Source organism: Plectropomus leopardus, chromosome 3 (genome assembly GCF_026936395.1).
Source record: "Plectropomus leopardus strain MGB_pleo_1.0 chromosome 3, ASM2693639v1, whole genome shotgun sequence".
Classification (NCBI taxonomy): Eukaryota; Metazoa; Chordata; class Actinopteri; order Perciformes; family Serranidae; genus Plectropomus; species Plectropomus leopardus.
This window is the reverse complement of record NC_142178.1, coordinates 36,107,274-36,121,801: the sequence shown is the minus strand read 5'-3', so window position 1 is coordinate 36,121,801 and position 14,528 is coordinate 36,107,274. Positions and strand designations below refer to the sequence as shown.

At 40.0% G+C, this 14,528-nt stretch overlaps 1 protein-coding gene across 2 annotated transcripts in view; it reads right to left on the bottom strand.

Annotated features, from left to right (window-relative positions):
• LOC121941708 (voltage-dependent T-type calcium channel subunit alpha-1I-like) overlaps positions 1 to 14,528 on the bottom strand; it is a 295,976-nt gene that overhangs the window by 118,726 nt on the left and 162,722 nt on the right. For both annotated transcript variants that reach the window (XM_088074767.1, XM_088074765.1), the window contains 2 exons: positions 2,756 to 3,098; positions 1,107 to 1,199 (listed from right to left, as the gene is read on the bottom strand). In XM_088074767.1, the coding sequence (XP_087930893.1) occupies positions 1,107 to 1,199; positions 2,756 to 3,098 (436 nt within the window). The remainder of the gene's footprint in view (positions 1 to 1,106; positions 1,200 to 2,755; positions 3,099 to 14,528) is intronic.

Sequence of the window (14,528 nt, the reverse complement as noted above, 5' to 3'; positions counted from 1 at the left end):
GAGGCACAGAGGGTGTAAGTGAGGCAGAGAGGAATGAAGGAGGAGGGGATGGAAGGACATGTCAGCAGAGTCAAGCGTTGAGAGATAGCAGAAAAAGATAAGAAAGGAAGGGTGGCAAGCAGCAGAGATTGGCAGATTTGAGCAGATGTAGACAGATGTAGAGAGTAATGGAAGACACAATCAAAGAGTAAGAAATGAAGGGAGTGTTTGTGAGACAAGAGGAGAGGAGAAGAGAGGCAGAGCTTGTGCCTGAATCTGAAGGCAGGCAATTAAAAGTGTAATAAAAAAGACAAGACAGCCCCTGGGTTTGGGAAGTAACCGGGACTGGCAGTCACACTGCATTATGATAACACTTTCACACTCGCACACACACACACACGCACTCTCTGACAGGCTAAAAGAGAAATATACTGAGGGGAACACGCATCAGCACTCACAGACAAAAGCATACACACCCATTGCAGCACACATGCAGCGACAGGAGCAAAAGGATTGGAATTAAAAAGTGTTTTATCAGAACAAAAGGGGGATTCTCCAGGGATTTCAGCTCAGCTTTCAATATGACACTCACAGCTGTGTGTGTGTCTGTGTGTGTGTGTGTGTGTGTGTATGTGTGTGTGTGTGCGCGCGCATGGGTTTGCAGCTGTGAGAGGAAGAGAGAAAGAGAGAGAAAGGAATGACAGCTTCTCACTGCAGTCATCTGTAGCTTGGAAACAATAACAGGAAATCAAAAAAAATGTAAGTCAGCTGACTGCAGGAACTACAACTTTACTGCATGTGTGTGCGTGTGAGTGTGTGTGTTCACAGACCTAAATATTATCTTTCTTAACTTTAATCGGGATTACAATATAGAGGTAAAATTTTAGCATGATTTAATGCTAAATGATTCCAAGCAACTTTAAATTACAAACCAAGGATAATAGTTACTGAAACTTTGTTCCAACAGAACTGAAGAGTTTTGTTTAATGTTGGTGCGTTTTGATTAGATTACATGGGATTTTGTAATCTTCTGTACTCTAAAAGTGTTCTTGTTACAGCATTATGATGACACTGATCACCCAGACCTACAGTGTGCACACTTCCTGTTCTGTATAAATGTGACTTACAATAATCAGTAGAATGAAGTAGATGAAGTTGTAGAAGGAATGAGCATCCATCACATAGTACATGATCTCCACCCAGCCCTCCAGAGTGATCACCTGCAATCAAGAGGAGAGGTCACAGTGAATAACCAGCACAGGAAGTCTGCTCTGAGGGTTGAAATACGTGCGTTAAAGGAAGAGTTCATTTTACAACTTTACTATTTATTAATAAAGTATTTCATGGATTGGCTCCCTCTAACTTATCGGACCTTTTGATGTCCTGTATGCCACCTAGGTCACTCAGGTTTCCCGACTAATTACTTCTGGTTTTCCCTTCAGTTCACAAAGCTCAGCGACCACTGTGACTTCTTATTTGAGTGACCCACTTTGAATAAATTGGCCCACAATATTAGATCTGCCTTCTCTACCCAACACACAGCCAGAGGCCCACCTCTTTTTTGGGGGGTTTTGAATAATACTTGACTTTCCAATAAGAAATTGCCTCTTATAATGGCTGTTAACATACTTTTGCACAATTGGTCAATTTCATCTTGCTCTCAGCCTCAGCACATGCATGATCGTGTTGTCTGCTCTGTTAACCTGTTTACAGACTTGACAAGTCAACATGTGGGAAAATGTGCTTATTTGCTTCTTGTGGGAAAGTTAGATGAGAAGATCGATACCTCATCTCATGTCTGTCCGTTAAATATAAGGCTACAGCCAGCAGGACACAGCGGGAGACAGCTTACCTGCTGTGTTTTAACTTAACAAAATACGACTCGAAAGCTGTTATATAAACATCCTATTTCTCTTTGTTTTTATATCTGTTCAAAAGTGTAAAAATGAAGACTTGCTACCAAGAAAAGCTACTCTACACATTTTGTAGGAGACTATTTGTTGGTTGGAGTCTTAACTGGTTGCCTGGCAAGTGCTGCAGAAACAGTCAGACAACCCACTGTAAAACTGTGAATTGTATGGTTTTATGTATGGATTAAACAAATAAGATATCATGTGTTAATCAGTAAGCTTTAGAGGTGTTGTTACTTTTTTGGATAGAGCCCAGCTAGTTTATTCCAGTGCGCATTAGAGTGATATCAATCTTTGCATTTGACCCTCCAGTGGAAAGTGCATAATTGTTTTCCCCAATATTGCTTTAACATACTGCAAAGTTCTCAGCTTTGGTACAGCTTGAACTCAAGAAACATTTAATTCAATGCAGTTGTAGGGAAAGTTCAGACTTTTTTCATTATCATGATCTTCTTTTTTCAATTTTGGCCCGTAGTTTCTAATGACCCGTATCACCACGCAAATAAAGATATGTGGAGTAGGAAGGAAATGATATATGGCTTAAATCTGAAAAATGTTCAGCTTCTTCATTTGTCCTGAACTGCCTCCTTGTTGTGTGTAAGTGGTATCTTATCTGTGTCATAACTTCCAAAGCAACTTTAATATGAACTTTTGGAAAGTCAGGACACTCATTTTTGTTGCTGCTAACTGTGAAAAGATAGCTGAATATACTTTTATTCAGTTATCCACTATTTCAATAAGTCGTTTGGAATGACTCATCCTACATCTTGAAGCAACGTAATTATACATTGTAACAAACCATGAAAAACTACAGAATATTAATCAGGAAGTATTAGAAGGTACAAAGTTTTTACCAGCATCCTCACCTGGAAGATGACAATCCAGGCATAGGCAATGTTGTCAAAGTTGATTGCTCCTTTGTGGGGGTTGCTGTGCCCAGTATGGCACCTTGTGTAGTACTGGTTCCAGTTGACACAGAGCCCTGCTACACTGACACTGCCATTGGCCAGAGGCTCGGGGCTCAGGCCCAATGACTGGCGGTACAGGACATCATCTTTGTCCAGGCAGCATGCCCTGCCTCCCCCACGGCGAGCTGGGACGTCAGAGCAGGACATGATGCCGTTATCGACTGGCAAAGAGCAGATAAAGGGCCGCTCGTCATCCTCGTCAGCCATGTAGTACGGCCGAGGCAGACTGATACCCGTGGTGCTGGAAGAGTAAAGGCAGAAGGTGATTAGTAAAATACTATACTAAATACTTTATGCTCTATACTATACTATTCTCTTTTTTAAAACACGCGGACTTCAGTTTATAAAATAGGCCTACATTTGAATAAGTAAATGTAGTAAAATGTATTGTAGCCTCCTGAAGCAATCTGTTTATGTGTATCCTATATTTAGAAAATTTTCACATCTTTACCGTGACAGTGCTTTCTGACAGGGAACTGAAGCCATTATATTCATCTATACTCTCCTCAAAGCCACCGGATTACTTTGACTCATTCAACCTCACACAACACGGGAGCTGCTAGTCTACTGTGGCCTTGATTGATTAGTTTGTTTTTGTTATTATGTGGTTTTGGTGATTCCAAAATTACCATTTAAAACACCTAAGTCACACAATAACAAACAAACCAACCGATCAAGGCAGCTGTAGATCTGCACCTTTAGTGTTCTGCAAGGTAAGATTACTTTTTATGTCAAAGGGCCTGGAGGCTTTAAAGAGACGTCGATAACTACTTCAGTTTCAAATTGAAAAGGGCCGTCTGATGGCTGAGTGAAACTTTAAAAATATTCTTAATAATGTGTATAGTTAAAGTGATCTTGATTAATTCAGGTGGCGTAAATACGTTTTGCTGTTGCCCCAGTCAAGAGCAGCACATTGCTTAGCTTCTGTGGCAGCACTCTGGCCTGCTTCTCTGAACTGGGGGTGAGCCAACTGCCATCTGGGTGATACACTGGCTATGTACAGTACCTGATACAATGTAGCAAGTAATAATGAGTCACTCACTGTAAAAATCTCAGTTGGCATCTGCTTAAAGCGTGTAAATATGAGTCCAACTAATATTTTCTATAATGAATTTGACATCTGGAAACACTAGCAAAAGTAAAAGTACATTTATAAGGCTCTAATATTTCGGTTCTTAAAGAAAACTCAGGTCTACTTTTAAACAGTGACTCATACTAAATGCCACATAAAATGTTTTGTAATATACTGCAATTTAAGGCTGGGCGTACACAATGACTGTGCTTGATGAGTAATCAGTAAAATTTGAAAATCAATTTTCAGCCTGGCTTGTGCTGAGATGCCATAAATAGAGTTATGTAATATTTGTGTGTGTGTGTGTGTGTGTGTGTGTGTGTGTGTGCACGCGCGCGCATTTATGCTAGTTTTCTATGGTGATTTTACACTAACCACTTGTCCTTCATGGCTATTTCCAACATTTGTGTGGTGCGAACAGAAAGCTGAAAACATAATGATCGCAGACGGAGAGATGAGTGGATGAAAGGACGGAGAGACAGAGAGATATGGCGAGTGAGCGAGACAGACGCAGAGAGAGATGATTATGTTTGTAATGGTAAAATTGAAAGAAAATGACACTAGAGTCGCACAGACAGAGAGGAGCAGGAGCTAGTGATGGAGACACGGCAACTCTGACACAGAGCTGATAAAGTCTGCTCTCTGATGGAGATTGTTCGGCGCATATCCACGATCGACCATTTTCTGTACTTGTGTGGCCTGTCCGCCATCAATGGCTGTGTTCTTCACATATTTGCTTCCCTCATACTGAGATAGCCATTGTCAGCTCAGTCAAGCAAATCACTGATTTCACCCATTTAGTGTGGCATTTTCTTATTTTTCACTTCTACCCTTTTCCTTCTTCCACAAACAGACTCATAAATGCAGGCTGTCAAACACATTATAGGCAGAAAAACACAAGTGCAAAGCAAATGCTAACTTCGAAGCATAAACAGTCCAATCATATTCACAGAGCATGAAAAAGGGTGCTTAGTTTCTTTTGTTTGTATTTCTGGGATATTCTTTGGACTGCAAACACACAGAGTCCTGACAAGTTTATCCCCTCTCACACCAGCGCAGAACATACGTGCAAACCAGCTGGCTGTCAACTGTATTTTTGAAAGGCATTAAAGTGCAATCTTTAACAGAAGAGGTGAAGCAGCATGGAGCTTCCCGTGGTGTGTGATCAGTTGGTCTTGTGCAAGTACTTCTGTGCAGTTGATTTGGTATGTCAGGGGTGCCATGGGCAGAGGAATAGGCCAAAAGCAGCAATTTTACTTTATTAAATGAGTTCCAGTGAGAGTTCAACTTTGGCGTTCAAAGATGTTGGAGGTGGCAGAGAAGGATAAAGAAAAAGAAAAAGTAAAAAGATGAACACAGTAGAGGAAGACACTTGAGGATGAAATAAAAGGCAGGAATAAAGAAAGCAAACTGGACAACAACCACTGCCTCTTGGTCAGTGCCATCCATATACATATTGTACATATTACGCCCTAGATTTCCACCTGTGTTTGTTGTTGATATTCCCAGATGACATGTCGATTCATGCCTGTTAAATGCGTTGTGTCTTTTCAATATACACGATAGTTTTTGCTCATTAGATGCAGGAAGCTCAGAGTAGAGCCGCTGCTACTTTGCACAGACCCAAACTCACATCTTCTGTAAAACACCTTGTATCTATGTTAGGGCTGTCAGCGTTAAAGCCTTAATTGTGATGCAATAAAGGTCCATAATTAATGTATTGCATTTTTTTTTTCGCCAGACAACATTCACATCCTTAAGATGCTGTATGGGGTTATAAATGTTTATAAGTGATAATACTGGTATCATCTGAACCTAGAATACCTCAGGAATTCAGTGGTACTATGTCAGTGGACTTACTAACTAGATTACTAGCAAGAGAAACCAAGACCGTTTGGGTGAGTTCTACTAAAGTTTTATTTGATGAGTTCAAATTTCATGAGTTCTGTATGCAAATGGGCTCCACTGCATGATGCAAAGATGAAATCATATAGAAGAAAGAAGGCACAATACAAGACAAAATGACAAACCCTAAAAGGGGAAGACCAAAGTAAAATGCCACATAAAGAAAGAAATAAGGGAAGTAAGAAGAGGAGTAGACAGCAGTAGTGTAGATAAAAGGAAAGGCAGAAAAAAAGCAAGACGTAGGAAAGAGACAAGACAAATAAACGGAAGGGAATAAATCAAAAAATGAATCAATATCTGAAAGAGCGAAGGCAAGATGGGGTAAAGAAAAACAAACAAGAATAATATGCAAGGCAAGAAAAAAAAGCGACAGTAAAGGTGTTTGCCTCGCTATTACAAAAAGAGCAAGGTAGGCGCTAAGGACAGAGAACAGCTCTTTGTGATCTCACTTTAATCTGAGAGTTGGCTGCTATTTAAAGGGCACAGCGGAGAAAGGGATACACATGAATGCAGACTTTGGTTAGCAATTACATCTGACCTGGTATTTGAGAAAGCTCCATCGACGCAGCGTTGTGAGTACTACCCTGTCTCTCGCTCAGTCTCGCCACACTCTTTGTATCGCTTTCACCGACTCTGTCTCTGTATTGTGCTGTCTTGAATAGAGGCCATTATCAAGCCCCCTGACCTGAGGAAGGGCCGCTGCCTTTTTATTTTTATGTGGTGCTGGATATTTATGACCCGGTCAGCGTCTTTTTTCCATCATATCACCAATGAAATCTTTACCCAAATCACAAGAAGCCAAAAACAAAAAAAAAAAAACAGAAAGCATTTTGGTATGAATGTAATAACCACAAGGGTAGAGAGGTCTTGTCTCTGGTAATGTTTTGTGTCATTAGTCCATTTATCTTTAATATTTAAAGCTAACCACAATTTTTTTCTGTTGTATAGATTAATGTAATACAAAAGTTTGACATTTTTGGAAAAACATTTTATGCATCTGTGATTTAGATAAGAAGATCAAACCAACATTTATGCAGGTTAATTATTTTTATTTGAAGGAAATGTATGACATTGCAATGTTCGTGAGTGAAGTAGGTATGGGTAGTGGAGACAAAAATGGTGAATAAAAGCTAACACGTGTGCGCAGCAGCGCTCGTACTTCATGCCACCCCTACATTAGTCAGTGCTCCACTTGGACCACCCAAGAAAAAAACAAAAAAAAGTCTGGACGTGCCACTGGGAAACAAAGGAACCATGGCTGGGCGATATGAAAAAAGTCTTATCATTTTTTGGAATCAGTCAATATCGATATATTTCACGATATACATCAAAATAACTATTTCTGTCAAGCTTAAAGGTTCCCTTTGACTCCTAAGTGAGATATGAAGATATCAGTGATGCATGATGATTATTTTAACTGATACCGATAACTCTTCTTTTCGTTTGTTTTTCATTACCTGAGGGTATGAAAAGCTGAAGGGTGGTGAGTACAGATGATCAGATGATTGTTGTGATCTCTAAATATTTACATGTTGTTCTGCTTGTTGTTGGAAGGAATCAAACATCAGATATCAGTTTATTCTTTCAGCATAACTGAGCTGGAAACTCACTACACCTGAACTCAAACCGCATCCAGCATGTCCTCTCATCATGTCCCCGTCTCACACTCACACGGAGCAGAAGGAGGGAGGGAGGAGACAGCGGCCGCTAACACCGGTGCTCAGCGGTTACTGTAAGCAGCGAGTATGGTAATAAATGACAGCATCAGGGCCGGATCAAGACATTTTGGTGCTCTTGAAGACATTGAGATAGGATTGGAATCGCCTGTTGGACAATGAGAGTGGAGCGGACACTGGCAGAAACACCGGCAGAGAGTGACAGAGTGACAGTGGAAGTGTGAATTGGCAGATGTTTGCTTAAATCTAAACCAGGAAAAAAATCAAAGACTGGGTTGTGGGTTTGTCGGCTTGTTTTGGAGTTATTTTGCCCCACGTTGCCAAAAAAAAAAAGAAAGACAGCAAGAAAGGAATCTAGATACCATTATCGTATTCTACGTGCTGAGGTCTTGTTCTAGTGTATCATAATTTTGCACTCAGCTCAACAAGACTGTTGTTTATATGAACACTTTATATTTGTTTTTCAGTTCTTTATTCCTGAGGGTGCAATTAGGTGAAAACCACCTTGGCCAGTTTCTGTCCTGAACAAACAAAGCTGGTTCCAAAACCTTTATATGTATGTATAAATTTATAATGAACTCCCAATTGATAAATTGGTGTAATATTTGCATATGATTTCTGCTACACGCATTTCAAATTTCCTGCTATGGCAAGTAAAATCAAGATTATATGTAATTGCCACTTTCTGTTGGAAGATAATTATTTTCAAGTAACCCTTCTCTACAAGCCTTTACAGATCTTCACTGGATGATCCATACAGGAGCGCAAATGAAGTCCTAAAAACAATTTTCAAACCAACTCTAATAGATATTGTTGATTCTCCTGAGCAGGGGATTGAAGTTTGGTAAAAACATGATAATTTAGTTTTTACAATACCCTAGACTGCTAACCAGTACAGTGGAATTGCTGCTTTTTTGTGACTCATTCAGCTCACCAGGTGAGAGATATCAGATGCTGCAAGTGATGATATGCTGTAGTTTGAATTAAAATATAAAGGCAATATTTGTTTTGTGCGATATTTGCATATTGCACACTTGATTTGATACAAACCTAGCATTAACGATGATTAAAAAAACATCAAATTTCTTTTTATTCATCTCTCTTTTCCTTGCTTGGTTTGCCTGTTGAGCCCACCTGCTCAGCACTCACATTTAAGAGACATTTGCACAGAAAAGTTCCAGTTTCGTATTTGTTATGTTTCCACATGACACTCTTTGTTAGGAAGACAGAAGCTGTAATACAGTGTGCGTCTGCATAAACGAACCTGTGTTCCCACATATGATTTCCTGTTCATCACCCGTGACTTCTGCCGTTTGTATTTTTGTCTCGTTGCTAACCAGAGGCCAGCATGTAAACATCAGAAAAACGTGACTGTCCGCCCACTTATTCTACTCTTCTTCCCATCACACGACCCATCCCCTAATCCTCACCTCCACACATGATCGAGCCAACATCCAGCGACAGCACAGCTCATTATCAGATTGGACATCGGTTGTGCGTTTCTGTATACTGAGGTGATTACGTCCGCCAACAGACGGTGTCAGACACTCAGCAGTCATTTCACACCTGAGGAGATGTTGGATTCTTGACAGCAAATACACAAGCCAAAGGTTTGTGCTTTATACCTTTTGTTCCTGGAAACAGTCTGATTTATAACCGCCACGCATGCTTTACATCAGCGATGCGGCCAAAAAATTGTCAAAATATAATATCTTTTGTGTTTTTTTTCACCAACATTGGATGACATTACTGAAATTAACTCAGGTGGGTCAGGACATGCAAGGATTACATCTCCTCTCCATCTCATCTCTGAATTGGTTACCATGGCAATGGCCTACCCCAAAGCCTCTCATCAGATCATTATTTTCTCTCTGGGCTCGGCAGCGTGGACTGCAGTCCAGCCCACTCCTCTGTGCAGCCAAACTGGCCTAATCAAACGCTTGGCCGCCGATTTGGTCTCCCCGGGGCTCTAGCTCACCACCGACCGAATCCCAGTTATTGTCTGAGCTCTGTTTTCACAGTGGTATTAGCTGTACTCTTAATCATAGAGATATTTGGGAACAAACAACACCTGCTGAGCTTTCAGCTCTGAATTTGGACTTAATATTTTCTTTGCTCTAACCAGGGGAGATAAAGAGAGTCATTATATTTCAAAACTGATTGGTGATTTTTTTTTTTGGTGGTGTTTGTTTTCAAGAAATTTAAAGAAATCACCCTGATGTCCCCACATACAACTGAACAAATTCCCTAAAGAACATATCCATTAACACTCAACTGAGATGACATCCAATCATTCTGATATATGTCAAAACACATGCATAAATATGGCATTATTTTAAGTTTTTAACTCATCATGTCTAGTCTAATCTCATTATATCAGTTTTCCTCCAAGATGACTTGGTGTTGTAAACCATGTGCATAAGTGTTACCAAAACCAGCTGCATAAAATGACCCACAGATGTAACGCTGTTTTCCTAAGTAACACTAATATGTCTATTAGTAATCTTCACAACAATTAACTACAACAGAGCACCCCATGAATGAGTCCTAAAACCCGGCAATTAGTTAGCATTTCAGCATCCCCAGTTCCCTCGTAATGAAGTCAATGGGTTTTCCAAATGGGTTTTTAGTCGTTGCCTGGCATAGAGTCTGTGATTAACACAAAGTTATGAGACTTCCCTGGTTTTTGGGTTGTTTTTTTTTATAGATAATATGTCAGTAAATACCCCTCTTGTGAACTTTGAAGCTTTTATGCATCTTAAAAACAGTCTTTTTGTGGTGGCCACAAAGTCATGTGCCCAAATGTGTAGTTTGTTTACAGTCTAACAATAACTTACTTACTTACTTCTAGCGATGCATTTAGGCATCACAGATCCTAATGGTAGTGTTCATTTGTGAAGATTTTGTTACTGAACAAAACACAGTAATGGTTGTTTGCCACAGAGCTTGTTTTCTGCAATAATCCAAAACCCAACGGAAAAATCCAACAGACTTTTTGACGGGGGAACCAGGGCAGCGGTAACTTACATGTCGGCCTACAGAAAAAATGAACACTCTATTAATTGCGAATCTAGCATACAGTTTCCTTCAGAATTTTAGGCGGTACAAGGCAGGTCATGCAAAAATATGAAATTCATCTTTAAGCAAACATTCATCATATAAGGAGGATACGTTTTCCAGTGCAGCTGTCTCTTCAAGGACATCACTCTGGAAATATAACAGAAAGCACCTCTACACTCAACTTTTTCTCCATTATTTTAACCAAATAGCATATAAATTTCCAGTGAAATTATTAGGAAATTACAAGCTGCTAATTAAGTTAACCAGTTACGGTCATGTAAAAAAGCTAGGTAATTCACCTCTGATACTGCTTTGATATCTGACTGACGACTGACACTGCTGACACCTCTGCTTAAAGCAGCTTGAGCCATCGTTGACTTTGCAGATTGACAGGATGAGGTGTTTCAGAGAACCAAACACCAGACTCATCAGACTCAGTGATTCAGAGCTGCCTAGACGCCCCCTCCTCTCACTCAACAACTAACTGTTAACGGCCTGAAAATGATGATATATGATACAGATACTAGATTGTTTATGTGGATTAAGAGTCACACTGTCTTTTTTGAAGAGCATTAAGGTGAAGTTCATTCTCCATCTTTTCACACACTGAAATGTGACAGAATGATACATGATATGATATTTTTCTTTCTTGGTTATGTTGGTTGAATTGGTTTTATTATGGAATGTATGAAGATTGGCTTAATGTATTTTAATTTATTAATGGTTGTAAGGATGCTGAGCCTAAGAAACATTTCTCAGAGAGTATGAAAAAGTAGCTTATCTTTGGAGAATGTCATTTTAAAAAATTGGAAAACTATTGCAAAGGCTTGCTTAGTCATTTCTAATAGTTCAATAAAAAATGTGACTCTTGCGATTTTAAAATTGGACTCTCTCAAATGGCAGTTTTGTTATGAAAAAGATAAAACATTCAGCCTCAGCATAAGATTATGAATGATCCATTGAGTTATTTTGCAATGGGGCTGTGTTGTGGTTCATGGAGTGTGAGGATGTAATCAAAAGTGTGAAATCACCAAGACATGCATTGCAATTGTGGGTACAAGTTGAAGGTTATTGGAGTCTGACTGACAGCTCTTACTTTTGCCACTGTGCACACAGAGATCACGTATTACACGAAAAAACACCCAAACAAATGTGATGCACAAGCAGAGAGTGTATCAGCAGCGGCTCAAAATCAACAACAGCATTTGCACTGTTCTGACTTTGAAGCAACATGACAGAAGAGTAATTGAATTTCTGACACTTCCACCAAAATAAACAGCCCACAGCCACTGAGATACACAACATTCATCTTGGAAATACCACGCAATGCTATCGCAACAATATCGCTCTCAGCCATGTACCAAAATAAGATTTCACCCCCAAGAAGGGGATGATAAAAGGTGAAAAGATATAGAAAAAGCAAAGGGCCTCCTGTTGCCATACTGTAAAGGTCAGAGGTAGCAGGGAGATAAAGGTACAGAACAGCTGCTTCGCATCATTAGCATCCTAAAGCCTAGACCTTCTCCCAAAACCCCAGATACCCTGCTGGGGGTATTCAACAGAGTGAGTATCAGTGGGGGAGTTTATGATTGTGAGCGCATGCATAAATGCACATCTCTGCAAGTGTTTGTCGGTTAGGAAAGTGTATGAAAAAGGGGGTATGTGTGACTCTTTGTGTGCAAACAGCAGGGGATTATTTGCCACATACACAATTATGATGGTACAAAGTAAGTCAACTAATAACAGTAGAGTGGAAGAAAAAAGTTGTTGGAAGAACACCAGAAGACAGGTTAGCAGGTCCAACTTCTCTTCTCAAATGAGACAACAGGGGCAGATTCAGTGAAACTAAGCAAGACTATTTCTCCCTTACAGCACAGCTAGAGGTCTGGGCCCCATGGAGTGTTCCCAAATCTACAGAGTGATATTTCAGCTTCAGGGACGTGGAGGCAGGGGAGTCATTTGGAATAAAAGTAACTCTCTTATAAACAAAAAAGTGGACTTGGTGACACTGGGCCATAATTAACATCCTGTTTACGACCAACAGACAATGTTGCCTTCTTTTATTTGTGACCCTGATCATTCCCTAAACTTTAAAAAACTTTTCTTTTTTGTTTAAAATCCAAAATGAATTTCATCCCTTAACTCCTCATTACTTCATGGTCAAAAGACAAAGGAAGGATAAAGAAATCTTACATGCTTGGCGACATCATTTAGTTTGATTTACTCTCTGTTGACACATTTTCACTTCCAACTTACCCAATACCAACACTCGGTCAGGTTGTCGAAATATAACATGCTAGGTACCCCTCCCGTGTCAGCTGTGGCAGCCTGTTCTCACTCCCACCTTGTCAAATAGCGCTGCTCTAACAGTGCTTTCGGCATACGAGCCTGACGCCAAAAGCCACTTTCCATGTCCAACCGAAGCATGTTTTGACAGCGTCACATGAGAATGTGCTTGGACAGACCAGGTGGAGTTGTTATCATATGCCGGATGGCACAAAGCGCATCCACATGCAACGTGCACTGGTGGCATCACCTGAAAACACTGCTGGATGAAACCAGGCGCATGCTCATGAAACGCTAAAGGACAGCGTCAGGTATTAACATTGCTGGTGCACACAAACATCTGACTTTTGTGCTGGAGTCTGGAGTTCACTACCTCTGTGGATATGTGTGTTTTTCTTTTCTACATCTCACTACATGCCTCTTTTTCCCAAACCTAACCAACCGTGACTTTGCTGCCTAATCCCAGCCATCACAGTCTGTACTTCATTCCACCATGTGCATTTGTTGACATCACAGGAACGGCATCCCAGAGCGTAAACAGCTGACCCAGAAGGATACCTAAAACGTCATAAGATGCGAAAGCTCACTGACAGAGTGGCACCATGTGACGAGTTGGGATGAGAACATGTTGGTTGTGGACATTCAGGGATGGTGTGTGTCAACTGGTTTTCACAGGAAATGTATAGTTTCAACCTTTTAACTGCACAGTCTTTTCAAAATAAACTTAAAAAGGAAGTAAAATACTTAGTTTTTAGATTAGGTTTAGGCAGCAAAAGCATGTGGTTAGGATTAGGGGGAGAAAACTCATGGTTTGGCTTAAAATTAGAACATTTCTTACGTAATGTAAGTGACACTGTAACCAAATGTCTGTATTTTATTTATTTGGGATGAGACGGTATTACTTCCTGTGGCTTTTTTTTGAGCAGCAATGATACCTATGAGCAATTAAACTACGATAATGTCAGTTAAGTAGGTTCAACCTACTGTGCCAGCCAATATCAAATCATTCTAAAACACCACTTACATGTTGTGTGACCTTTCTTTCAAAGTCATGTTTTTTTTTTTCTTTACGCCACATATAACGTCTTTTCTCAATTTTGTGTTTCTTTTCTCTTTTATTTTCCCAAACTTTCTTTGTTGAAACTACAGGATTACATGGACTTGAAGTGCCTATAGCTTACTGCACCCATGCTAAAATAATCTTTGCGGTTTGACAGAGTGCAGCAGAGATTGCGAAGGGGGGTCGACAAGGCTGGGAGGGTGAAAGAAAAAAAGTGTCGGCTTTTAATTAAGTGGCAAAATTGACTCTGAGATAATGATATTTGCTTTGTGCAAATTTGGGTTTGCAATCAGCCTCATTATATTAACACTTGAGAGAGTGTGAGAGAGTGAGAGTGAGAGAGAGAGAGAGCACTTGTCTTTCTCTGTGATAATATCAGTAAATTGAGAAGATGATGTAATTTTCTCGTGTCACAATGAGAGGAGGAGTGACAGACCCACATAGACACACACATACACTTGTAAAAGCACACGTTGTGGCCACAGTAAGTTTTTACGCATTTATACTCACGTTTTCATTTACACCATTACACTGACTGACACATCATGGAAACGCATTCAGAAATAAAGGCGTGTAGACAGTTCTCACATATATATTTTTTTTTTCACACAC